This window comes from Cavia porcellus, unplaced genomic scaffold, assembly GCF_034190915.1.
Source record: "Cavia porcellus strain 051 isolate PalLab524CR breed Dunkin Hartley unplaced genomic scaffold, mCavPor4.1 scaffold_2, whole genome shotgun sequence".
NCBI lineage: Eukaryota > Metazoa > Chordata > Mammalia > Rodentia > Caviidae > Cavia > Cavia porcellus.
Genome location: NW_026947485.1, coordinates 96998996 through 97026635, shown reverse-complemented (window position 1 = coordinate 97026635; position 27640 = coordinate 96998996). Strand labels below are relative to the sequence as shown.

Below are 27640 nucleotides of genomic sequence, written 5' to 3'. Positions count from 1 at the left end.
GCTGCAGGAGCCAATGCCTGGCTGCATTTTCAAGGAGAAGTAAGAGTTTGCCACAAAGCAAGGAAGGTGAGCCCTGAGGAAGAAGCTTCCTGAGCAGAGGGACAGTGAGCACAGAGCAAAGACTCCAGTGTTTTTCCACTGGAGCATGGGGCCAGGCTCCCTGAGTGTGTCCTTCGCTTCCTGAAGTCTGGCTCTGATTCTGAGGGCACAAGCACTATGACAGTGAGCCTTTGCATGGGGAAGATATGAGTGCGGGTCAGGTTCAGATGCTCGGCCAGGTGCAGGACTCGCCCACCTTGCTTCCTTTACCAAGCCATACGTCTGTCATCTTGCAGGAGACTCACTTCCATAGCTGTGTTCTCCCAAGCGTTGCTGTGTTTTCCTTATTTCTTAAAGAATAAATAAGAGGAAGATTTCTTTCCTCTCTGGTCCTTAGCTTAACAGAAATAGTTCATCAGTTCTAACGTTTATTGGGCCCTGGCCACATGCTAGGTACTATGTGGGATGCTGAGTATTTGGATGGTAAGTGACAAAGGTAGCCCAGTCACTGCCTGCCCTCTGGGAGCAGAGAAATAGGCTTTGGATTTGTCCTGACAAGTGTTACAGTGCTAAGGATCAGGCAACAAGATCCAGGGCAGCAGCAGACTTCAGGACACTCAGTAATCTGCGGATCAGTTATCTGTTGCTGAGTAACAAGTAACTCTAAAAGGAGCATCTTAGAACAATAGCAATATATATCCCAATCTCTGAGGGTCAGCAGCTTGGGTACCTCTTAGTGGTTTCCCTACTTCAAGGTCACTCTGAAGGCCACAGTTACCTGGGGGCTGGAGTCTCTGAATTTTCCAGCTGATGTTCAGAAAATTGGTGCCTGGCCTTGCAGCCCAGAGAAGAATAACTTCCAGCTTGATGCCAGCTCCAGTGGCAGCAGGGGTACATGTTTATGCATATATTTTCTCTATGAGTTACAGCAGCAGCTGTTTTGTTACTTCCTAAACATTTATAAATATATGCAACAATAGGAATTTCTCCTTTTTCCACCCATGACTCATGGCCTATCTGAAGTAGTTGGCTCCTTCCATCCCAGCCAGAACAGATGATAAATTCTGTTTGTTTAAGTCACTGTTAAAAAACAGATACTCTGTGACCAAGTCCCCATTCGTCTAACTGGCTCCTGAGCCTTTAGCCTATTTCAGTTACTCTGTAATCTTTACCCTTTTGCAAGTGGGAGATTCCTTGAGCTGTTCAGTGCCAGTTGAAGGATGGAATATTTTTAGTTTTATAGGCACATTTAGCTTTTATTTCTATAATTGATCAAAGGGTAGAAGGTTTGCAAATGTTAGAATTGGAAGCCAATCCAAATCACTTTCATATTTCCAGGGAAAGATGTAAACAGTGAGTCCATTTTTTTTCCACTATAGGAAAACAGAATTAATGGAAAGAAATGGGTGGAATGGTTCATATGGCAAAAAAACCAGCCAAGAATTCTTGGTCCAAGTTTCTCTCTTTAAGAGACTGCGACAATTTAGAAATAAAGGAATGCATTCCCAGGCTAACGTGGCCCACCTAATTAAAAAGAAGCCACCAATGATGAGCAGAATTTTTCGTCATTTAATCTCACTCTTAAATAATAAAGACAGTTCTTTTTGGAAGCATCTCACATTCTTCTCCTGCCCATCTTTATTTGTGAACTAGCTGGGCAGTTAGAGCCTTGTTCAATATGAAAAATGGCTGGAAGGTGCTGTCCCTCTGACATCAGTGTACTCTCCTTCCATTCAAGGGATATTTTGAGAGGCGTCATGCACCATCTGGTTTTATTTTGCATATAGTCTTAGTGCCGTGCCCAAAATAACCTCTGCAGGAACCTTGGTTTTCACATTTCATGACAATGGGTCTATAGGGATGGAGAACTGAACTTAGTCAGAAAGTAGAACTTAATTTTGACCCAAATCCCTTGAGCCTTAGAGCCCAGGAAAGGGTTTACTTTATCTGCTTATATAAACTGGTTTTTTAAACACCCTCTTGGACTGGTTAAATAATTAATCTACTTATGAAGATTAGGAAGGGAAGGAGGCTTTTAATGAAATGCATCCATTTGTATGCAGTTGCTTGTGAGGACACAGAGTAATGATGGGGCTGAACATTTGGACAGGAATCCGGGTTTCATTGATCTTCCTCTTGCTGCAGAGTATGTGGTGGGCATGTGGGTGAGGGGCAGCTTCTGCCACTGAGTTCCTGTGGGGAAGCGTACCAGGGTTGTGATGGCAGAGACAACTGCAGTGCCCCGTCAGGCTGTGTTAGGAACCAGCTGGCTGCGGGTAAGTAACCTAACCTCGGTGTCTCATTTCCTTAGCAAGGTCGGGGAGTAGTCCTGCCTTAATGATGGTGAGAATTAAATGACTTCATATATGTAGTAATGTTTTTAAATTGTGATGAACACATATTACATACTTTTAGCTATTGTCATAGTTAGATATCAGTATAGTAAGTAGCTAATGATAACAAAACTGATCACTCACTAAATATCTATCTAGCAGTTTTGATGTTTTGAGGCATTGTGTACAGAGGATCTGCCCTCATAGGACCTGTGTCTATTGGAGGCTTAGGGATGAGGCTCAGTGAAATCAGTGTCCTGATGTGGGCTCCTAACCCCAGCCCAGCTCTATGACAAGCTCTTTTTTCCTTGTTTGAGCTTTGCCAGTGGGTGGGAGAGCTGTCATGATGTGTGCATAGGTGAGGCATGTGACTTCAGTGGAGTTAAGTCACCTAGCCAGAGTTGCACAGTTGGTGGGTGGCCAGGCTGGGATTCCAGTATGGGTCTGACTGAAGCCAAGCATTTTATCCAGATATTGGTTCATTCCTGGTGTACCTACTCTGTGACCACCATTTATGTGCAGGGGGCTTTTAGGAAATACTTTTGGGAAAATCACTGTGAGTGGTTTTGGAGGTGGGATAGGCAGAGAGAAGTGTGGCACACCAAAGGAGTTGGACCAAAGCTTACCCATGGGAGCTCTGGGGCTGGGATGATTTTCAGAGTTGTCCCTGGGAAAAGCTTCTCCCATTGGGTTTGGATTCTTGGGGAGGCTTTCCCTGGGTGAGGCAGGTCTTTTCAGCCATGGGCAGTTCCTGAGACACCTGGATTATGGAGCCCTCAGCAGGATTATGCTCCATTTCTGCAAAGTTATGGGAGCAGTGTGTACCCTAGCCTCTGGTGCTTGAGTCTAGACTTGCCAGATCCACTTCATTTGCATCTGAGGATAACAGGGTAAGAAGCAGTACAATGGAGTTACCTAAACGGATCTTGGGATTGCCATAGACCTTTGACTTGGGTTGGTGTTCTGTTGCTGCACATCCTATACTGAAAGCCTTTCTCACAGTAGTTCTGCCTGTGCAGATCTAAAAGCACAGAGCAAAGGCTGCAGACGTGTCCCTGCGGAGAATGCCTGGCTCTGGTCCATTCTCCATAGCAGATTGCACAAGGGCTGAAAAGCAGGCTGTTCCCCACTACTGAGGGATTCACTAGTAATGCAAACTATCTCCAAGGGAATCTAGGAGAGCCTCCCCAGGGTTAGGAGATGGCGGGAGGAAGGCTGCTGCTGTACAAAGCCAGTGACAAGGGCCGCAATTGACTCTAAGCCTTCCCCTGTCCCTCCTTCACCTCTCTCTCTCCTTGGCTGTAAGACTGGAGGATTAAGAAAGACAGAATGGTCTGAGGAAGGTGCACCACAGTTTTTATTTAAGCTGCCTGATCATTTCCTGGTGAATTCAGGCAATTTGCTTCTCAGAAGCCTCCTGTGTGGGTGTCATTGCATACCTTCCCATGGCCCTCAAAGTGGCTGAGTTCTCTTTATTAGGACTGAACTGTCCAGCACTGAGTGCCTAGGGGGTTGGCTTCACCCTACAGAGCAGTGAAGGAGATTCTGTAGCAGCCAGGCTGCCAGGACATCTGGGCCTTTGTGAGGGGCTCTCTGTTGTCCATTCAGTAGTAGCCACCTGGTAAGGGACTGTGTCTTCCTCTTGGTGGGAGAAAAGCCATCAGGCTGAAAACTCCCATGTGTTCAACTCTGTTTCTTTTTGGGAATGCATTTGTAAAGCCATTGACAGTCTTCTGCATTCCTAGAGGGACTTTGGAAAAGCTGGCTCCATGTGGGGTGCGGAGGCACACCATGGTGAAGAGGGCCATGTTTCTCTATTCACAGGGGTACAAAGCTGAAAGAGAGGTGTTCCTTCAGGTCAGGATCTGGGAATTGAGGACAAGCAGCTGGGAGAGTTCAGAGACTTGTACCCAGAGATCTGTAGCTATTCATGGAGGTTGGCTGTGTCAAAGTAAGGGGTGGCAGCGTGTGCTACATTGGTCTGCAGTAAGAGTTCCTTGCCCAGGACAGGCCTGGCTTGGTAGCCAGGGTTAATCTCAGTTTTCTCCCTGTACAGATTTCTGCCATCAGAATCACTGGTTAGTTGTGAGAGGTGCTTGCAAACCACACAGGGTCAGAGATACCAAGGATGGATGTTGCTGCTCTGACATTCATTTGCTTGGACATTCATTTTCTAATCACTGGCTGAGAGCCCAACCCCCCAGTTGTTTGCACTGGAAGAAACAGAGATGGGCTCAGAACCCGACTGGGTTCTGTTTAAGGAGCCTTAGGTCTCACGGAGGGAAAACAAGATGCCCCTGCCCAAATGCCTCCACTGAATAGGAAGTTTTACATCTGTCTACACATGCTTTAGGCCCAAATGGAAGCCATTATCTAGTAGAAAACAAGTCTCTATCAGTGTCACCTGTGTGTTTAATTTAAGGCGCCCTTAGACAGTTTTCCAAGTAGGCTGGCTGCCTTGCCTCATCCTGCCTCACCATGCCTTGCAATGAAACACTCATCTTGTGATTCAGGGGACAAAAGCATTCATTCATAGTTATGTGGAATAGTCTGTTTTTCTTTATAGGAAAAAGCTATGTAATCATTATTGATGGTGCCATATCAGAGATTGGGAAATTATTGATCAGTGTTTTAAATTTGGATGCTGGCAAATGGAGAATAATGAGGTCTGGCTTTCATTTATATGACCTTCATATTGCTGCACAACTATGAGATGGCAGTAGGGGTGAGTTGGAGGTCATGAGTATGTCCACCTCTTGAGGGCTTTTAGGTAAGGAAATGTGGTCATTTACGTGTGTGTCACTGAGAAGTTGGTGGGCAGGCCTTCCAGGAGCACAGGAAGGAGACCATCAGAGCTATGGTGCACTAGTAGGCAAGGGTCAGTGTACCAAGCCATCCACTGCTCCAGCGTCTGCTGTAGGTCCTTTCTCAGAGTGTGACTGAGAAGTCCAGTGCCTGGAGCAGTAACTGGAGGAAATGTCCCAGGTCAGGGCTGCACTATTCTGAGTTGAACCTGAGACTGAAGCTTGTACTTCTGTGTGTCTTCTAGCTGAACCTTAGTAGCTTTCGATGTGTGCCTGTCTGGGAACTGGCCTGTTAAAACCAACAGACATTTGCCAGGGTGATAAAAATGTTTTGGAATGGCAGCACAACTCTGTGAATACCCTGAAAACTGCTGGAATGTTCACTGGAGAGGGGTGAATTTTATGCTGTGTATTATCTCTTAATTTGAAACTATTATGAACAGAAATACTTTAAAAGAAGGAAGAATAAATTACAGAGAGAGGTTTTACCAAACCAATGATCTTGGAACTAGAACTTGGAGATTTCCTTCATTCAGGGGAGGCCAGTGAAAAAGAAAATCATTACTTAGGCGCTCAAGCTACCCAAGTGATAAAAAGATCACACACTGTGTGCTGTGTATGATAATTCCTTCAACACCCATTTATTATTGCTGTCATTTTTCTACATGTCCAACATGATGCTCCCTAAACACATTTGCTTTTCTGGCTCTTGGCAGTGAGGTCCCTCGTTTCATCCCTAATGTTTGTTTGCTGCTGTGTTACCTGTTATAATTGTTTATCAGTCTTCTGTGACTTTTTAAGTTGCTCTGAAACAAACTGGCTTGTGCTTCCAAATCACCATGTACCTAAAGTAACAGAAACATCAAAACAAACAAAAACCCACCACTGGCTCACATAACCCTACAGTGCAGTCAGCCATTGATTTGTTTCCCTTCCTAAAATATGGGGGAAGGGACCATGTCCTGTGAGATCACTGGGCTTTGGGGTCCAGGAGACTGGGTTTGTTTCTGAGTCACCGTGAGGGAGCTCCCGAACCACTTTAAGCGTCAGTGTCTCCCATGCGATGGGGATGAGTGTCTCACATGGGGATGGTAAAGAAAAGCCCGAACATGTGTGCAGTGTTCAGCCTAGGGTTTGGGATCAGCTCCTTAGTAATTGCCAATAGCCACATCAGTCTGACAGGATTGCAGGCTTCAAGCCAGGAGGGTGCTTGCAAGTTGCTGGCCACAGACTAGTAACTGTTCCTGCTTTGTTTTGGTTTGTTCTAATTAATTAATTAATTAATTTTGTGCAGTGTTGGGGTGGGACTCAGGGACTTACACATGCTAGGCTAGGATCTACCACTGAACCACAACCCACCCAGTCCCTTGCTCCTGCTTTAATAGCCATCTGTATGATGATCTGCATTCATACCCACTCCCACTGGCTCAGAGTGGTGCCCTTTAAATGTCACTGAGTCAATTCAACAGTGCCCTTGGGTACCCAACTGGATTTTATGTGGTGGGGCCTTGGAGCTCACTGCAGGCCACTCCTTTGTGCTCATGGAAGAGAAGAAGTCACTTGCAGAAAGATCCTCCCTCATCCCCAAAACACATCTAATCCATTGCCCATTTCAAGGACCCAGGACCCCTGCATGCCACAGGAAGGGGGCTGAACTACCCCAGTGTGTAGGGCTCCACCAGCAGCCTTCTAAAATAACCCAAGCACAGAAGGCCTGGAATGTATCTGGGCTTATATTTGGAATTGCTGTTGGAAACAATCCTGGCCAAATGTAACACCCATCTGTTCAGGATGGTTTGGAGTAAGAAAATGAGGTGGTTCAGTAGGAGGGGGCTGGGCAGCTCTGAAATTCAGGACTGGGGAGTGTCAGGTCCCCTAGCTCTCACCCTGCCCCGGAACCCTCCTTTCCCTTCAGCCAAGGCTGTTCTAGTAACTGGGGTCACTTCCCTGACTTGAGAATTTTTTCCCTTTTACAAAACCAGTCTTTCAGATCATCTTTCTTCCTGAGCCTTCTACCCACTGGTCAGTACTTTGGGTGGGCCGAAGAGGTATGATTCCTGCTGAGTCTTTGCTAATCCAAGGACAAGCACATCTGCCTCCTCACCATTTGGCATCTAACACAGAAGGCTCATAGAAGTGGGTTGTGACTCACAGGAGTGGGTTGTGTGTTCACCTCAGTGCACTGCAGATGGGTGGAAATCCACAGTCTCAGGGGGGTGGGGGGGGGCTTTTGCCTGATCAGAACACTGGGCATGTCCTAGTTTTCCCCCTGAGATTACTTCTGAGGAACTGTGTGGAATTAGTAGACTTTCAATGATGTTATTTTAACATTTTTTATTTTATTGCAATACAAGTAGACATTAATAAGGAAAATATAATAATTACTCTTTTATGAAAAAATAAAATAAAATTTTATAACAAAATAATTAGGCAATAGCAATAGTCTTAAAAAAATGACCAAAATGTTACTCAGAGTATAAGTCATAGACAAAAAAACAAAACAAAACAAAACAAAATAAAAAAAACACTTCTCTTGCAAAGGAGAAACAAAGGACTGAATTTTCTTTTTAGTGAACAAAAAGAAACTACTAGTATAAATGAAACCAGTTAGCATATATCTTAAAATATATTGTTTCAAATATATTTGAAATATGCTGTTTCAAATATATTTTTGAAACAACAGAATAAATAATTTGGGGAATTACTTGAATTTCTCCCTACTTTATGGTTATCTTCTATTTTGCTCTTTATTATGAAATTATTTTGTATCTAAAATCAATCCAGGTTTCAGTACTTTTGTTCTGTTTATGAGCCAAGTGTTCAAAAGAAATGTTATACTATGAGGGGAAGAAATCTCAGTGTGATGGGTTTTTGAAAAGGAATTTATCTGTTAGAAATCTAGTTCCAGTGAATGGTTTGGATGGTTCTGTGAGTATCCTTAGTAACGACGCTGAGCTTGAGCCTTTTTTTTTTTTTTTTTTTTTGTGGTACCAGGGATCAAACTCATGACCTTGCACTTGCCAGGCAGGCATTTACGCCACTGAGTTAAATCCCCAGCCTAGGCTTGAGCTTGTTAAATGTAGACTTCATCAATAGTCTCAGAAGCATCAGTGAATTTCCATTGACATAGTTGGCTTGGGCCATACTGTTGCTAGGACTGAGAGGAAATACGTGAGCTGGGAGGGACATCTATCAGACACACTGTTGTGTGGGAACCCTCAGTTCATGTAGCTGAGCCACATGCCAGGGTCTGGGCAAATCCGACAGGCATTTATCAGTCAGCCTTTATGTCCTTTTATGAGTGGCCTACAGTGACAGCCATGTTTTAGTCTTGGTGCATGTTCTTTGAAGAAGAAAAGTAGCACAGCTGATGTTAGGGCACCAGCAATTGGTGAATAACACAGAGGACATTGTAGTGGACTGGTAACTGGTGGTCAACTTAAAACACAAGCTGAACTGATTCAGTGAGGGGCTGAGTGTGGCTGGCCCACCTGATGACTGTTGCCAGCATAAAAAAGACCTGCAGAGGAAGAGTAGCATTGTGGGTTCTCCTAAGTATTGTTGTTTGGAGTTATTGGTTCTCATGGAGTAGCTTGTCACACTGGCTCCCCTGCTGTGATCTTGGCTGTTATCATCAGAGGAGCTCAGGCCCTTGTTGCTGAGAATGGCTGCAGTTCACTTTGGGGACACTCTGCTCCTTACTTTGAGCATTGCTTCCTGGCTCTGGAGGGGATGATGTGCAGTGTTTAATCTCCAAGCGAAATTTGTCACACTGGCTTCTTGATATGTACTCAGCTGTTCTTGTCGTTGGAAGAGCTTGGAACCATATTGTCGCTGAGGACAGCTGTAGTACTTTTTGGAAGAGCCCTGATCCTTATTTTGAGTATCACTTCTTAGGTCCAGTACAGAATCCTCAAGCTGTTGGCACAAATCCTTCATCCCACTGGCATAGACTGTCAAGTTTCCACTGCTGACCTTTGGGCCTTCCCAGTGCAAATCTGTGAAATAGACTTGTGTGAGTCATTGTCGTGGGCTCTAGGTTTTTAGCTGAACTCATGCAGGTTATTGCCATGGAATCCAGGCCCTTGGCGGGATTTTCTAGGTCTTTAGTATTGTGGATGAATCTCATGCACTTCTTGTATTTAACTCATGTGACTTTTACAAAATAATACTATACATGCTGTGTCCTGTATGTAGTTGATCTCTTTGCAACCTGACTATGACAGATGTATTCTTGTGTATCCAATTTTGTCACTGGCTGGTTAGCACTTTAATGACTCATCTTAAGGCCAGTCCAAGACTGGCCAGAGTGAGATCAAAAAGACAATCTGTTTTGGCATACGTGTGGATTCAACCTGTGGACCCCTTCCAAAAGGTCTCAAAATGTCTAAGAAGTGACTTTTGTGGGCACAGGATGAAGTCTCTAGGATCTTGCAAGAAGGGACTCTACTGACATTTGCTCCAGAGGTAAGATCCTCTCTGGTCCCTAAGAAAGGACATATGAGGAGTTATGATGTAACTAGAAACAAGGGTGGTGGAGGAGAGACCCTGCTGTGCACCTAGTGAGGGGACCATGCCTTCGACAGAGAAATTTGTGGCTGAGTCCTAGGTGGAAACACCCTGCTGTGATTGTCAGGACAAATATACAACACCAGAGCTGTGGTGTGTAATGGGAATCACAGAATTGCCTTCACTTGGAAGAGGAAAACAGGCTGAAGATGTTAGGAAATATGGAACTGAGCAGAGAGCATGTCTACTCAGAGCCAGGCGGTGATAGCTGGCATCGGCCTGGCCTTGCCCTGGCAGGAAGTACAACCGGGGCTTGCAAAGTGGGTTAAAAGTGTTGGCAGAACTGTGCAGGTATGAGGAAGTATGTTAAGAAGAAAGGAGGAAGAAGTATCTGGAAGAAAACAACAAAGGGTATTCATGAAGCTAAAAACAGGAAACTTTTACCTACTCTGCAAGCAGAAGTGGAGGAGAAAAAGGGAAGAAACTCACAAATCAGAAGTTCTGTTGACAAAAAGTCACCCTCATATCTGCTAAAATGATAAAACAAGACATTATTCAGGGCTATTGTGCTAGGAATAGGAACTGCTGTGATGGGAGTAGAGGAGAGATTGCGCTCAACTCAAAACACATGAGAAGGATGGATTTTATATCTGAGATGCTGAGTGAGGAACTGGCGGGTAGATAACTACTGGGGGAAAACTTCTAGGAAAAGGGAGATTCTAGCTATGCCAGCCCTCTAGGATTCTGGCTGAAGAGATCTAGACATCTGGACTATGAGAACCAATCAGATCAGAGGGTAATCAGATCTAGGTAATGGAAATTCTGACTGAATCATCGTAGCAGTGTCTAAACCAATTTTCAGTGGATTTAGTTTTAGGATTGAATTGGCTTTTATGAGTGAGATTCATGAGCTGAGTAGCATTTTATTCTTATGACAGACATTCCGAAGAGCTGAGCAGTCTGGATAGACATTATTGGCAGAAGACTGTGTAAGAACTATAAGTAGAGAACAAAAAGTAGTTGTTTCAGCTGCTTTTGCTGTACGGGTTAAAGCAGCGGGGACTCATCATACTGGCACAGCATGACTGGGCCCCTTTTGACTGGTTGCTGCACCTTCCAGGTTATGGAAAACCAACTTTTCTAAATCCACTTTGATTATCAGGAGTCTAGGGGGAGTGCCTCAGTGCTGATTTGATCTGGGCTGTTGGCCCTGGTCTGAAAGCTTAGCCCCAAACACTGGTATCCCCTACATTTTCTTTAAGAGCAAGATTCTTGCTAAAATACGATGGTTCAAGGATAGACATGGATGGCCAAAGCCAAGTTTGGTCATAGAAAGATCATCAGCTTCTATGGGAAACTTGGCTACATGCACAAGAGTGATATTCATGTGCACATATCCAAGCCCATGGGGTAAACACAATTATCTGCAGGTGTTTGCAAGCATATGTGTGGGTGCTTTGACACTGGGCAACAAAACAGGTCCCCGAGGGTCTAATCAGACACATTTAATACTTTTGAAACATGTTAGGAATGTCTGTGGGAAGAGCCAGGAGTTTCACAAGAGATTGTAATACTACAAGAGTGGCAGACTGTCTGTGTTTGTTCCCTGCAAGAGGAGAGAGGAAGAGAAGATGTGTAAAATTTTCATGGCTGCTCTGCTGTTGTATGATTGTTGGAGTCTGATGTTGTAGAAACAGAGCCTTGATGGGAGGTAACTGCAAAGAATTAAATAAAGAAAAAACAAACTCACTGGCTGACTGTTGCTGGGAGCAGCGTAGACACATCTGAGTGGGAAGGCTTGGTGGTGTGTGAGGAGCGGCAGCAATCAGGGAAGTGGGGAGAGGCCTCGTCTGCAAGAGGAGAGAAATGGTTGTGTTTTAATGAGCAAAATGAGATAATGTAATTGCACATTGATTTTCATTGTCACCCAAAGGGCGAGATTTCACATTGGTACATAGTAAAATTATCCATTTATTTTATTCACAGGTTGTATTCAGACTATCTCTACTTTGCAAGTTCAAATAAATCCGCAGATGACTTCCATGAAAAAGTGACAGAAGCTCTGCAGCTGTTTGAAAATTGCATGCTCGATTATTCGCTGCGTGCCTGCGTCTACAACAACACCCTCAACAATGCCATGCCTGTACGTATTCACTGAGCGCCCTGCACAGAACAGGCTGCTTTGTGGTTATGCGAGGGGCATTGTGGCCCTGGGTTTAGCACAGAAGCACAGACAGCGGCATTTTAATGCGCAAATGCTACTCAGCTGCCTTTGAGAGGTGGCTAATGGGAAAACAATTCCGCGGACATAAAAGCTGGGAATATGGATGGGCCCTTTCAGCAGGCTTCTTGCTTTCTTCCCTGCTGATCAACCAGTCACAGTGCTGCCTGGCCCCCTTCTGTGAAAGAACCAGGGTGCACTTAGGAAGATTATCATTTAGCGAGGCTACTAAAACACACCCAGCAATTAGAGTTGCAGGCAGGAGGACACCTAGCTCTCAAATTGTATTTAGAGCATCTCTGTAGTGTGGATTGTTCTGTTTTAAAAATTACCCGCCAGTGACTTAGAAAGGTTCTTTGACAGAGTCTCAGTTGAAAACTGTTTCCCATTGTTCTCACTGTCCATTTTCTTGCTCTTCTGTAAGGATTATGTCTGTATTTTCCAGCCTTCCTTATGCAAGAAAATGTTGTTGACGATGATTCTGTACCATTTGGCTGAAGATCTTTTTTCAGTCTGGCTTTGGGTGGTCCTGAGTGCTTCTTCAGTGGAGTTTGTGCTGCAGGTAGCCAAGGCTGCCACGTGGCCCATAGTAGGGTTTCCCACCCTTGCTCTACCCAATGGGCAAGGCACAAACCACTGTGGTGGAGGCTAGGACACTCCAGGGCAGTGGGGCTCAAGGCTGAAACTTCATTCCCTCTGCCTCATTGTCCAGGACATCTTCGCTGAAGTCAATACACAGAGGCCGTAGGTAGAATTCCAGGCTGCCTTGCTGGCAGGCCTTGTAATTTACCAAGAAGATGCAATGTGGATCAGGTAACCACAGCACTGGGCATTCTGAAGGAGTGACTTTCAGAGTCGACAGCATGTGGGTTCAGATCTTAGCTCCTACATTTACTAGCTGTGTGACTCCAGGTAGCTGTTTTTAGCTTCCATGAGACTCCATTGCTTTGCCATAAAATGGAATGCTAGCATTGCTTTACTGGGCTAATGCAAGGATTATAGATTGATGGTTTTTCACACTGTCCTGCATTCCTTCCTTCCTCTGTGTTCCTTGCATGATGCTAACCTGCGGTAGAAACAGAGCAGATGTGGTCCATGTGCTCAACTACAACCTACTAGGAAGAGTAGAGAGAGGCCAAGGTGCTCTGTCCCCCACCCCCACAGAAACCACTGAGGACAGAGCAGTTGGTAGAATGCTACCTAGGAGAGGGAATGTCTGTGCAGAGATCTCAGGGATGAGTTGACTATGGTGACAGAGCACTCTATGTAGAGGTAAGAGAGAGGCAGTGAAAGCATTTGCTGGAGCAGAGCACAGCCAGAGGCTGGGAGCAAGGCAGCTCAGGGCAGGGTGCATGGGCTTGGTGGCCAGGAACTTGTGAACCTCTGAAGATGTCTGGATGGAGACAAGAAACAGTGGAGAGTTTTCAGTGGAGGATACATAGCATGTGAGCTTAGGGAAGTGCCTGCTCCATCTTCTGGTTTGATAGAGTGATCTCCATAGGTGGATTAAAGAGGAGGAAAGATGTATGGCTATATTAACACCTAGAACAAGAAATAATGATAGTATAGGGAACACTCACAGGAGCATGGTGACCTACTAGGCTACAGTGACTCAAGAGACTTACGGACCCCTTTCTCCATAGGGGAAAGTGAGAAAGGAAATGTCAGGGGAGAAGCATGTGCTTTTTAAGGGAGCTCTGTGGACTTCAAGAACATACAATGGTCTGGACATTCAGCTCATGGAGCATTCAGCCCACAGAGCAAACATGGTTTGTGAAGGATTCTCTGTGGGACCAAAACAGAGAATACTGGTGTGTGACAGTTTGTTCCGAAGCATTGACAGACTTCATCTTTTTTCCTTTGCTAAGTTTGGTCTTCTCTGTTAATGAGTTTCAGCAAGAAGATTAGAGCAGTTGTGCTCCTTTTCTGGCAAATCAGGGTAGGAGGGAGATGAGGGAACTTTGCAGAAAGCGCTCCATGTGCCAGGAGGAAGCAGAAAGGTCAGAGCAACCATGATCCTGAGGTTCTGAGGCCTCTTGACATGTCAAGGGGACAAGCCTTGGGGATATCATTTTCGAGCCTGGTATAGATATTAGAATATCTTTTTCACCTATTGCTAGGTTCATGGCTGAAACTCCTATAACAAAAGACAGATTAACAAGAGAAAATCTAACACATTTAATAGAAGTTTTTTTACTTGATACAGGAGCCTTAATAAGGAAATGAAGATCTGAAGCAGCAGGGAGAGCTGGGTGTTTTGATGCTTAGTTTTAATGAGAGTGGAAAGGCACATAGAGTGGGGTTGGGCCAAGGCAGTGTGAGCTAAGGGTAGTGAAAGGGAAAACTCAATGAGGCCTGTGTGCTCAGAACCTCCTGCATTCCCTGTGTCTTCAGGGGTGAGGACAGCCTTTCCCTCAGGTGTAGGAAGGACACTCTTACCTGCATCAGGCCAGGCCATGGTTCTTAGCAAGCATCAGGGGAGTAGGTTTCCAAGGTGAGAGTGGCCTTCCTGCTCCTGTTGGCATCACAGTTGCCAAGGCACCTAAATGTTTAGGAGCAGTGCATCCTGAACTCCTCTGTAGTTACAGCAGTTCTGCCTGGTGCAGAGAGCCGCAAACTTGGTGTGGGGATGGGATATCTCTCCAGGGTTGCTATACAAGAACTGGTAGTTGATTTAGGGTAGTGGCATAGGGTAGTAATGTAGAGGAGGCTTCTGGAAATTATGAGGAGGAAGAGGGAAAGGACTTCTGGATGGATTGGATTGGGGTGGTGAGATGAATGGAGAAACCAAATCTAGCATGCCCAGTGCAGTGTTTGGCCTATCATGGCCCTATTGCTTGTTGTTACTATGTTTATACCTGGTCTGTACTATGGTTGTAGGTCATCCAGGCAAGGATACAGGAGGAAGAGCCGTGTCCAAGAAACAATAAGTGTGTCATGAAATGGGAACTAGCTTCATTGCAATACAGACTTGTTTCCATCAGTGTACACTGGGTATCTGCTGTGCTCAGCTCCCTCATCAGTGCTGGAACAAATCACATTCCCAATTCAGGACTCTGTCCTCAGTACACCTCTCCTCCTTCTTTCCCCTGTCACTCCAGCGTGGAAATCACTGCTGAGGGACCATGATGGGGCCTGGTATAGCCTCCTGCCCACTTCTTACTCCTAAGTTTAACTGATTCTGGACTCACAGGATTGAGGCCCTGGGTCAGGAATGATATGTGCTGGGCATATGCCACACAAAAGGACAGTTCCCCGGGACTCCTGTTTCCCCTGTGAGGGTGGCCACAGAGCTACTGAGAGTCACAGAGGGCGACTCCAGCATCACAGGGGGTCATAGCCCTGAGGTCACATCTTTGGCTGGCATGAAGCTCTTATTTAGTCAAGTGTGAGGCAAAGAAAGCTAGGAAAGTCCTGAGTACTACTAAATGACATGCTCTGAAATTCTTAGGGCTTAATTTTTTAGGAAACGTTCTAGGAAATCCAGGAGGAAGTAAAGCAAAGCTTTCCCCTCGTGGGAGCTTCATTCAGGGAAGGCAGAACTTAGTAAAAAGCCTCCAAGTGGCCTGAGGTAGGCACTGCAGCCCCAGCTGGCCAGCTGCTGTTTTCGTGGCTGTCCTCTTCCCAGGTGTCTCCCTGACGGAGTCCATTGAGAGTACTGAATGCTCGAGAGTGTGGCTGGGAATTGATGGATTCAGCCAATACAGACTATACATCAGCCTGGCACTTTGATATAGACTCTCCCATGCCTGGGGCTTCCTGTGTACAGCTGGGTAAACTGACAGGCTCAGACAGGCTGCCTTCTCCTGGAGTCACTTACCGAGTCAGGGGAGGAGCCCACGCCTAGGCCTTAGGACTTCAGGGTGTCCTTAACAGCGCAGTCTTTGTAGGTACCCCTATATACCTACTGTGTAGTGGATTCTGGGAATTGAGAAAGAAGGTACAGGGTGGTCTGTGTCTGGAAAGAGGGACTATATGTACCTTGAACAAAGGCATGTGTCCCCCACCTCGATGTCCTTTCCTACCTGGCTTTGTGAACTTTCTGTGTGTGATCACACAAGCCAGTGGGTTGATAGGAAGACAGGGAAATGGAAGGCAGGGTTGGGTGAGTGTCACTGTTAACAGATGAACACATTGAGAGATACACTGTCTGCTTAGTGTGGTTGCTAGGAGGCACTGGAACCTTCACATCCAGGCCCTGTTGTCACCAAGTCCTAAAATATGCTTGAGCATCGAGGGACAGGTTCAGATAAGCAATGGGGGCATCCTGAGAGGAAGCAGGCGGGTGTGATTGGCAGGGCTAGGAAAGGAGGAGAGTTCCAGACCCTGACACAGTCCCCTTGATAGCTGTGATTATGCTGTTGGCTGTGAAAGACCAAATCTCTGAACAAGTGTGGGTCTGTATGACGCCCGGCACTTTAGACCATAGGGAGCAGAGTGGACCATACCTCCTACACCTTCTTTTGTGCTGGGCAGTGCCTAGGGCTAAGGAAACTAGATGTGCATCTGTCTGTGTCTAGATAGGTTTCCTGGAGGTAGGATTTCTGCAGCCACTTCCCCCTGCAGAAGGAAGGAGTGGCCTTCCCTCCTGCTTCCTGTCCACACTCCAGCTGTGAATGTGGGAACACTGCTGGATCGGGGCCAGAAGTTCCTGAGTGCCACCTGATTCACTCCATTTCTGTGCATGCCTGAAAGAAGCATCCTGATTTTCTTTTTAAAGGGAGGCTTTAAAAACTCCAGTGGTGCAAGGGTAGAAGAAAACGGACTCTCACTCAGTGATGCTGAGAGCTACCCTAATTGCTTTCACATCTCATAGACCCTCTAACTCAGTGATGGTGAGCCTTTTAAGGGACAAGTGTCCAACTGCAATCCAAAACCCAGTTATTTATTCCAAAGTGCCACCACTGTAATTAATCTTGAATACTGAATTCAAGTGAATGCTGGGAGGAGTTGCAGCCTGTGACGTCATTGCCTAGTGCCACTATTCTTTTCCGAGTTCGCCTATGGCCCTTACTACACTGTTAACTGATGCTTGGGTGCTGGGGCAATGCTGGGGTGACTTGTGTGCTGACCAAGAGGGCTCTGTCTAACCGTGGTGGCACGAATGCCATAGGTTTGCCATCTCTACCTTAACTCATCCCTGTTTTATAGATGAGGTCTCTAAGGCTCACAGAGACACTCCTGCTGGAGCTAGTAAAGGCTCAAGGCCAGGTGTGGAGGCGTTAGAAACTCACTATGTTGCCACCTTCCTACTTGGATCCTAAAAGCAAAGTGTAGAGCCAGCAGGAGGCGTGTGCTTTTAAATTTAATTTCCATTTTGCTGAGGACAGTAGCTGAGCTGGCTCCCCTAGTCCAAGGGAGCTCCTCCCCAGTACAGGACAATGGACAGGACAGAACTGGTTAGATATAGCAAGAACAGGTCATTTGCCCTGTCATTCCCTTCACAGGAGGAGCCCAGCATAGCCATCCCTCTTGCCATGCCTAGCAGGTATCATAAGATCTGGTCCTTCAGAACTAATTCATCAGAAATACAAACTCTCTGCCACTCCACTGGACCAGAACCCTAGAAAGGGGGATGCCCATCTGTCTCAGAGGCCTGCAGTAGGTGTGCCTGCCCTCAGGTGTGGGAACTACTATGGTTCTGGATCCTTTTCACTGTTTCTCCTCCACCCTAAGATGTGCCTTTTTTGAAGGACTTCCTGTCTCTCGGGCATTCTTTAATCTCATCTTCTTTGGCCACCTAATTTGTTTTCTCCAAGCTTGTGTCACAGTTTATGATTACAGAATTTGTGTCATTACCGTTTAGCTGAGTTTTCATGACTAGATCATAAGACCCATGATGCCAGGGCCATGTCTGTAAGGGATAGTGTATCTTCATCACCTGGCTTGGTACCTAGAACATGGCCTGAACTCACAGTATGTGCTGAATTCATAAATGAAGTAGAAGGAATTAGGGAGACTGGTGGGGAGGTCAAATTGAAATCCCTAGTAGGGGACAGAGAGATTCAGTGTGGTACCTGTCTCGGGAGAGGTTGAGTTTGCACCAGGCTCAGCTCAGCACTAACTCTTGGGCTCCTCTGTGGTGGCCTCTGGACTCCCCTACACTGCCCCATGGGCTGCTCTGAGATGCTGTTGGGGGCTCCCTCTATGTGTGCCCTGGAATCCTCAGTTTCTCCCTCGGTGCTCACTCTTTCTCAGGACTCACCTGTGGTGGAACAAGCCTCTTGGGCTTGAGTCTCTGATGAGCATAGACTACTGGCCCCAAACCAGCCCATCACACGTGGGCCCCTGTTCTTCTGTCAGTGAGTCAGCTGATGCCCATTAGCACTGCAGTTTTGGGGGGTTGAGGAGGGAAGAGGAGTGAGACAGGGTCTTGCTATGCAGCATTCAGCAAGTGCGTCTCCTGCCTGCCTGTAAAGAAAGCCCTGCCGCAGGTCTCCGTAGTGAGGATATATGGAATATGAGCAGAGAATGTTTTGTCATCTTACCAGGTACAGGTATAAGCTACACCTGCTCTAAACACCTGTGTCCTGCCATAAACATCTGGATTCTTTCTCCCCAGAAGGCTTTCGAGTCACGAAGGCAGGTCTCTGGAGGAATAAACCCATTCATACTGGTCCTGTGGTGGGTGGTGGTGGTGGTGGTGGTGAGCTGGCCAGGGAAAGAGAATTGCAAAGCTGTGCGAGGCCTGTGATTTAACAACATGATGTCCTCTTACCCATTCTTCTGTGTTGGAGGCAACACATATATTTGTTCCCGAGACTGGCATGTACTAATTTTCTTTGTAGCTTCACCCCAGCTTGAGGTCTTTTTTATGAGCTGGTGTATAAAGTAGGAAAAAGTGTGGGTTAGGCAGCTAAGGAATTTTGGAGATAACTTATCTATTCCCTCTAATTGTTTTTCTTCCTCTCTATTCTTCCTACATCGTTAGAAAAATAATGAAATGGAAAGAGAACAGTGAGAGATGAAGCTAGTGTCTGCATGTTTTGTCAAATGGTTCATCACTGTATTGTTAATATCTTGTTCAACAATCCCACCGAAAACCAGACTAAGCACTGGCAGAAGGCCTTATGCAGGATGACTTGTTGACACAGCCATGACGCCAGCACTCAGGGAACTCAAAATCAAGCTGGACAGGAAGGAAGGATTGCAGAGCTTTGCTTCAAGAAAGCCCCAAGGGGGAGGATGGGTCCAGCAGGCACCCCGTGGGGGAGGGATGAGTGGAAGTTCAGCCTGGCCAAGGGCTTTCTGCATGAGGAGCCATGATGTCTGAGCAGGAGCTGGCCACTGCCCACTCTGCTTTGCAGAGTGCTTGCCTGTGGCAAGATGAGGGCTGGGACTGCAGGGACAAGAGGTGGAATGCCTAGTTGGGAGCCGTGTCAGTGTTCTGGCTCCTGCCGTGGTCTTGGACAAAGAGGAGAGTGAAACAGGGAGGTGGGGAGTGGGCCTGCCTCACTTTTCACACCAACTGCGCGTTCTGGAGGGGGCCCCCCTAAGCACCCTTAAAGTTCAGTAATGTTCTAGAAGGGCTTATAGTACACACTGAAGGCTACTGTCACTATGGTTGGGATCCACTCCAGGGGAAGGATACAGATTAAAATTAGCTAAGGGAAGAAGTATGTGGGGCAGGGGTGACAGGTTGGGGTTGAGGTGACAGTGGGTTCTGGGTGCAGAGATGCTGGTCCTTTCCCTCCTGGAGTTCCTGGATGGTGCAGGCCTCTCCCAGCTGTGATGAACGTGTGACCACACTCATGGGATGTTTCTAACCCAAGTCTTAGTGCTTCATGTTCTTTTGGGGGCTCAATCACATATTGGTTTGTGGCTGAACTTAATCTTCAGTCCCTCCAGAGATCAGAACCAGCACCCACCATGTGGCCTGGTCCCTGTCATGAGTGATTGTATTAGCATGTCTGTGTCCAAAGCTCAGGCTTCCCTGTAGGGAAGCACATTCTGGGGAGTTAGAGGGCCCCTCCCAGGAGCCAAGGGCAAAGGTCAGACCTCTCTTGGGTGGTTAATTTTTCACCATACGTTTTATAGTTTGGTACAAGAGACAGAACACAAGGGTGATGATCCAGGCAATGAATAGGTAGAAAGGACAAAGGGTTTATACCTATTGGGTTAATTCTATAATAATTATATTCAGATATATAATTAGAGAGAGACTTTCCTGTTACTGCACCTGGGCCATCATTGAGACATCTGGAGTTGATTTTTCCCAGCATGCTATGTGCTAGGCAGGAGTACAGCTAGGCTGTCTTACTGAGAACATGTGTGTTCCTGCTTGCTGCAGCCTTGACCTGCTTTCTGCACTGCAGTCCTCACCCGCCGTGTGGAGGTGGTGTGTAGCAGCCTGTGGGGTTTGGTGAGAAGCAAATGCAGTCCTAAGTGAGGGTATTCTTTACTCCTGTAGCACAAAGCTCTTGATGAAGACACAGGAATATGTGTTGAAATGCAACTTCTGAAGGTGACTGTTAGCTGGGATGTCATTCCTGTGATGGTTTACAGTGAGCTGCCATAATACTTTTGGAAAAGTGCATCCTGAAATAATGCCTTTCTCCTCTCTCCTAGGTGAGGCTCCAGGTTGGGCTGTATGCTGTGTACCTTCTGGACTGGCTCACTGTGTTTAATAAGGAACAGTTTCTCATTCTGCGCCTGGAAGACCATGCATCTGATGTCAAGTACACCATGCACAGGGTCTTCCAATTCCTGAACCTGGGTATGTGTTATGCTTCAGATTGAGGGGACATAGTGTGAGCCCGTGGCTACTGGCTTTTTAGAAAGGTTCCAGGTCCAGTATAGACGTGGTGAGCTGGGTAGAGAGGGCCACACGGGAGGCCAGTTCAGTTCTTGTTTATTGAGTAACAGCTGCATATGGGTCATTGTGCACAAGTGGTGTGGTGAAGGACTCTGTAGGGCAAAGGAGATACCCTCCCCTCCAGAAGCTTGCAGTCTGGTAGAGGAAGAGAAGCAGTTGCAGTTCAGTGCATTGAGGAACTAGTAACCTGCAGTCTGTACTGAGAACCCCAGCAGTCCAAGGGTGATAGAGACTTTGTGAAAGAAAGCAAGTGGTTGAACTTTGAAGGCATGACCCTGTCACACTGGATGACTGGGACAGTGCTGTAGGAGACATGAGGTACGGAGGAAGGAACAGGCCACGGCATCATGGCAGGTGTTGCTGGGGGAATCTCTAGAGTCAGGGCTGCATGGCTGGGTTTTTGGCTGCTAGCCATGCTCTGGAGGAGAACAGCCTGTCCTTAGCCCTAGGGTACCAGTCAGGAGTTCTGAGGGACACTGGGTGAACTGGCCGTGGTGTTAGTTGGGGCAAGGCTGACAGAGGCATATGCAAAGGTGGGGGGTGCAGCCTGTGTGGATAGTCATTAAGGACATCTGGAAAGGCTGAGTCAAAACAAATTACGTTTCTTCCCAGGATACCTACCTCCTGTGACCCTCTGTAATGATCTTGCCTGGGAATCTTGTTAAGTGAATATTTCTTGAACTATACCTGCCTACCACTGGGACTCAGAACGCTTAGTCATTTTTTCCCCATTTTGTTTTGGAATGCTGTTAACGTGTTGAAATGTGGCATGGCAGCCACCCTGCTGGCTTATCCCAGGGCCTGTTGTCACTGATGCACATCCCATAGGTGGGTCTCTGGACGTAGGTGGCCTGTCCCCACTAGGGCCTCTTCACAGCAATACAGGTAAGCCTCAGGCACAGTGCCCTTTGCATTCAGAGCCTGAAGTGGAAATGACTGTGGCAGATTTCCAGCAGGCTCGTTAGCAGGAAAAACTAAGCCCCTGGACTATGTCTGGCAGGTCACACAGTTATTCAAGACAGGCAGAGAGCCATAGAAAGCAGCCCATTAAGGGCAACTGGAAATGAATCCCTGAGGTGAATCTTAGGTGAAAGTGGCATATCTTAAAATACCAGCCAGGCTCCCCTGAAGGTGGGTGCTAGACACAAGGCCACAAGATTTTTTTACAATTTCATAATGGTAGTTCCATTTTCTCCCTCATCTCCGTACCGATCTTGCCCAAGAATTTGAGTGCCCAAACATTTTCTTCTTAAAGGAATCTCCTCACTCAGCATGAAGCATAACTGGGAATTTTGCAAAAATCCTTTCAGCTGGGTACGATTCTTTCCTTTCCCTTCCAGGGCCCCTAAGTGAGAAGCAAGAGGCCTTGATGACCAAGAGCCCTGCATCCAATGTGAGGCGTCCTGAGGATCGGAACCTGGGGCCCATGTGGCCAGTCACGCAGAAGATTCTGCAGGACTTCTATGGGCCTTTCAATGCCAGGCTGGCACAGATTCTTGCTGATGAAGCGTTTGCATGGAAGACACCGTGAGAGCTGAGTGCTTTAGGCACTGGGCCCACCGACTCTGACATTGCCATGACCTAACAGTCTCTGTGGGTGGGGAACCGTTTTACTCACAGCGTGGAGAAAACCCTGGAGACTCCAGTCTTTTCCTCTCCAGGCACCTGTTAATTATCTCCATTTCAGAACTTCCTTTCTGATGTTCTATCGCTCAGAGACCCCTCACAGAGTTCTTCTACCTGAGGCTGTTGAAGTTGCACTTTGGCAGGAACTCAGCTCTGCTCCAAGAGCGCTTGGAGCTGCGGAGAGGAGGCCACAGGAGGTCACAGGCGAGCTTTGCCTGCCCACCTCCTGGAGTCCCAGCCTGGGGCTTGACAATTCCAGGATCCAGTGAAGCAGCTAGAAGTCATGGCCCAGGGGTTGCCAGAACTTAAACTTCACATGCACGTTTCAGTTCAAAGCGTTCTTTGTTACATCGCAGCCTCATGTGTGCAGAGAACCCAGCCTCTATAGAGAACGGAGGCTCTTTCCTTTTCATTTTTCACTCCAAAGTCAGCCTTTTAGTGACATTAAAAATAGCCCTTGTTTGGTCACTTCACTGCCTCCAAGGGAGAAGCATCAGTTTGGTTTTGGCAGTACATTGCTCTCTCTCTGACCTCCTCTCTCTCCCTCTTCATAGAATCTATTTATGTTTAACATAGAAAATGGATGCATTTAAAACAAAACTGCTTCCTGCATTTGACTAGCCTTAGCTCTCTTTTTTGCTTCTTTAGATGTTTTCTCAAGAAATTCAGTTTATATTTGGAGGGGAAATTTTTGCTGCCACTGCTAGAATAGAGCAACCTCAAAGAATTGAACACTGCACAGACGATCTTGGAAACCGAAGCCCTCATTGTGTGTCTAGGATCATCTGAGAACTGAGGGTGTTTAATTTTTTTACTCTGTGGGAGGAGTTTATTGTCCATGACTTCCACCAAGTATGGTCAGAATTTCTTACTCAAGGAACCTTGAGATATTTGTGCCCAGAATCAGAAACACAATGCACAAGCTAAACTTGGGCTGAATGTGGAATCCTGGGTTGTAGAATGCAATCCCTGAGAACCATGTTCTTAGTGGAATTTTCCAGACCTCTTGACAGTGTATGTAGTTTATGGTGGATGTGTTGAAGGCTTTTCGCTTTTTAGAAGTCGTGAGGAAGACTGGAGAGAATGCTTGAGCCCATTTGGCGGACAGCTCCAGCACAGGAGGACCATGAAGTTTTGCACTGAGTGCTGTCTAGAGAAGCTTCCTGTAAACTGACGTTCCCAGATCTGGTCTGCAGAAGTCAGAAGCTGCAAACACTAAATACTTAGCTGTCACTTACACGTGTGAGCGGGCTGTGGTGGTGGGAGGACCTGCAATTGCTCAGCTGTCTGAGCCTACTGCTGTCATCTAACTTCTACTTTGCCTGTGGAAGGTGCACACAGAGCTCTCAGCACTGGCGTGGCTGGGCCTGATTCTGCTACTGAAGGAGCCATGTTTCTTGAACACCCATGTGCAAGGGCATTCCTTGCCTTTCACTCGCAACCAACAATCAGAGCAGCAGCCAGCAGGAAAGTCTGGCCTGAGCACAAGGATGCTTTAGGGAGATATCACTTCAGTGTGTGTGTGTGTGTATTTATTTGGAAGAGCGTGTGCATGTGTGGGTGTGTTTTCTGAGTGGGTCCCCCTCCGTTCTATTGTTGATGAGGTTCCTCCACTCTGGACAGGATGCCTTTATAGATTAATTTCTCTGCCAATTAACTCGTCATTTCCAGTACACATTTCACTATTCCACACGGACCATGATTATGAGGGGTTTTCCTTATGCACTCCTATGCATGTGAATAACATGTAGGGTAATCTGCTTCTTACAGAAGTACTACTGGAGGTATTATTTCCAATATTATTTGGTTCATTACCGATCTTTTTTATATACACAGGCCCACCCCTTCTGCGCCACCCAGTGCCATCCGACCACCCGACATGGTTTTCTCTCTAGAGGCCACTCCAGAGGCCACATCCATTGCCTTTATTTTCTGTTGAGGCCCAGCTCTCCTTGATAGCACAGGTACCATTTTGGGTGGTGGCTCTCTAGCCTGCCACCCCAAACCAAAGCGAGATGGAGTGTTTCTCACAACCTGGTATTGAAGTTACTTTGTGTTCCCAAACGCTGTGTACGGACTGTATGAAACTGTACTCCCTTAGTCCTGTAAAGTATGTTATGTGAATCACTGTTATGCTGTAATTTTATTACTATTTAACATGATTAAAGAATGGACCCAAGTGACTGGTGCATGAGAGTGTGTGCCACCTCCATCCCAAGGACCTGTCAGTTTCTTCCACATCACGTCAGATGTGTGGAACCTGGTGGAGACCACTTGGTACCTCACACACACAAGCCAAGTATGTGTGGACACTTAGTGCAGAGGGCAGCCAGTGAGAGATGGTGTGATCCTGCCTACACTGGTGAAAGAAACTCAAGCACAGAGCTAAAGGTTGAGATGTTTTGGGGACTTCCTGCAAAGGTCCTGCTGAGGGTGTGAGTTGGGGTTGCAGTCTGGTTCAGCCACAGTGGGCCTCCATTGCTTGTAGATGTTAGAGTTTGCAGGTTAGGTGACCACACTCCTGTGGCTTGCACAACTTCCATGGGCTGAGAGTCTGAGACCCCTGGTGCATGTCATTATCACTGGACTTTGAACGTCCTACTGTGGCTCAGGGTGGGCAGAGTACCAACTACTGTGGTTGAGGTGACTTAGACAATAGACCTTTATTCTTTCAGTTCTGAGGCTGGAAGTCCAAGGCCAGGGTGCCAACAGGTTGGTTTCTCCATGACTGGCTGATCACCACCCTCTTGCTTCCTTTTCCTGTGGCCCTGTCTATGCATGTCTTTCTCTTCTCAGAAGGATGCTTATCAGATTGGACAAGGAACCACCCCAATAACCTCATATAATTTAATAATTTAATCACTTCTCAAAATCTTGTCTCCAAATATATTCATGTTCTAAAGTACTGGGGAGTGGAAAGGGAGACACAGTTCAGAGGTTGTCTCAGACATGGGGCTCTGGAAACCTGGACCATCCTGGTCTATAGCATGGACCCTAGTTAGTCCCCTGATTCTAGGAAGATGCCTCTGGGACAGCTCGTTTCCTGATGTTGTCTTCAACATATGCGTTGGGGTTGTTGGGGGATTGATGTTCAGTCTGGAAAAGAGACCCTATCCCTTCAGCACAGGCCAGAAACAGCTTTGCTCAGAGGAGGCGGGGAAGGGGGAAGGTAGAGGCTGGGAGCAGGACAGGAGGGGCAGGGCTCTGAGAACCACCTTTCCCTAGACCCCTTCCCAGCACCCTCTGCCACGTGGCCACCCATTCCCCTCAGGAACCAGCTCAGGAAAGATTCTGGTGAGGCTTATGCACCTCCTCCAAATACTCCTGCCTGGCTCTGGGAGCAAACATCACAGTCCTCATCAAGGAGAAGTGAAGTGTCATGCAGGTTGGTGACTCCGCATTCCTGTGGCCCCTTAACCTACAGGTGGAGACTAACAGGAAAATGATTAATTTTTTTATTTGAGTTTTCCTAAAACTTTAGGGCCCTGAGAGCACTGGAGCAAATAGGGTGTCCACTGAGGGTGGCAGGGGCTGTGTCAGGGGAAAAGCCGGGACCTGGGTCTGGGTGAGTTCCTCATGACTGGTGTAACAAACAATTCCAGGCACAGTAACTTGAAACAACACACATTTCTTACCTTATGGTTCTGGAGGTCAGAAGTACCAGATTCATCTTACTGGGCCAGAGTGAAGTGAACGGGCCTGTGATCCTTTCCCAGAGCTTTGGGGACCATCTGTCCTGGCTGTTCCAAGCTTCTAGGGGCCACCACATGCCTTTGCTTCTTGTTTGTTCCTCCTCCTTTCTTGCATAGCATCTTCAGCCAAGACAGAGCTGTTCCTTCTCTGGTAGAAGTGATTTTTGATTGCTCATGGTTTTGCTTCTTTCTCTGAAGTTGTATTGTCAGCTCCCCAGCAGGCATCGCTGTAGCCATAAGGCCATTTGCAGTTTCTCAAGTCCAGCTGTCGTTGAGCTTGTTATGCTTCAGAGAGAGAAGCTTGCGAAAGACACAAAACTAGAATATTTTCTGGTCTCCAAGAGAGCTTCAAAGCCCTTGACCTTTGTGGCTTTGTGACCCCCATGGCCCAGCCTCATGCTTTGTGCAAGGCTAATATGTAACCTCACTGGCATTCCTGGTGGCCTCAGGCTGGCCTTGCCTCCATGAGCTCTGCCCCATTCCAGCAGTCTGGACCCCAGTCCTGATCCTCCCACCCTAGCCTACTCTCCTACTCCCCCCGCCCCAATCCCTTTCTTCATAAACCAATTGTTGGCAGGAAGTCAGTGGATCCCTTGGGCTGTCAGTTACTGTCCATGGGGATCCTGAATGCTAAGATGAGGATGGAGACAGTGGACTATCAGGCAACTGCTGCAGGTCAGGGATGTGGGCAGGGCAGAGCAGTTGTGGCTGTGGCAACCTGCAAGCAGGGGCGCCCAGGCCAGGCCTGCTGGTGGGTTTACTGCTTGGCCTGGAGCAAAGGAGGAGGGGGTAGTGGGGTGGGGATGGAGTGTCTATTTGCTGAATGGTAGGTGCTGACTGGTCTGGCTTGGTGTGTGGGGCAGAGAAGAATGTGAAAGGAGCCTTCTGCCCCACAGTGGAAAGCCCTCGCTCGCACAGCAGCCTTGGGGAGCTGGGCTGCCTTGGGGCTCCAAGTGGTTTTCTGGGGGTTCCCCCAGCTCTTTGCTCTCTGAAATGCCCTTTGAGGGTCAGGCCCCAGTCAGATCTAGAAGTGGACAGACCTCAGTTGAAGCTGAAACCCTGACTTCCCAGAGATGCATGACTTGCCCAAGATAGCACAGGAAGGTGACAGAAGGGATGACAGCTATGGCTTCTGGGGGTTCTGGGGGATCCTCACTCCTGGCAGAGCAGAAAAAGGCTGACTCCAGGGACATGAGATGGGGAAGTTTCAGCTGCTTCTCCCAGGCCTGCTCACCTCTTCGTCTTCAGCTTTTCTTCACCCAAAAGGACAGTCTGATTTTCTGCCACTGAGCCCTGAACCCTTCTACCCTCAAAGGACAAAGTGGGGTAGGGTGAGTTCTGGGTCTCAGATGAGCTAGCTTCAAGGCCTAGTGCCCTGGCAGAGGGCTGAGATAGCCATCCCACACCCTCGAAGGCACCACTGTACCTGATGCACTCCCAGGTCTGTCATGCTCATGAATCCATATCAGAGCTGACAGGCTGAGGATCAGAGAGGCTGTATATTTGTCTGAGGTCACAGCTTAGGTCCTCAGAAAGAAAGAGCAGACTGTGAATTCAGATATTCTTCTGTTAAACTTTGGAGTCAGCGCTTTTAACTGTGG

General features: G+C 47.1%; 1 protein-coding gene across 4 annotated transcripts in view; it reads left to right on the top strand.

Moving 5' to 3' along the window:
- Positions 1–24526, top strand: part of Chst15 (carbohydrate sulfotransferase 15) — an 82890-nt gene extending 58364 nt beyond the window's left edge. For all 4 annotated transcript variants that reach the window (XM_063244894.1, XM_003479619.5, XM_013143591.2 and 1 more), the window contains exons 6-8: positions 11672–11828; positions 20475–20622; positions 22062–24526. In XM_063244894.1, the coding sequence (XP_063100964.1) occupies positions 11672–11828; positions 20475–20622; positions 22062–22252 (496 nt within the window). In that variant the 3' untranslated portion in view covers positions 22253–24526. The remainder of the gene's footprint in view (positions 1–11671; positions 11829–20474; positions 20623–22061) is intronic.
- The last annotated feature ends 3114 nt before the right edge of the window (positions 24527–27640 follow it).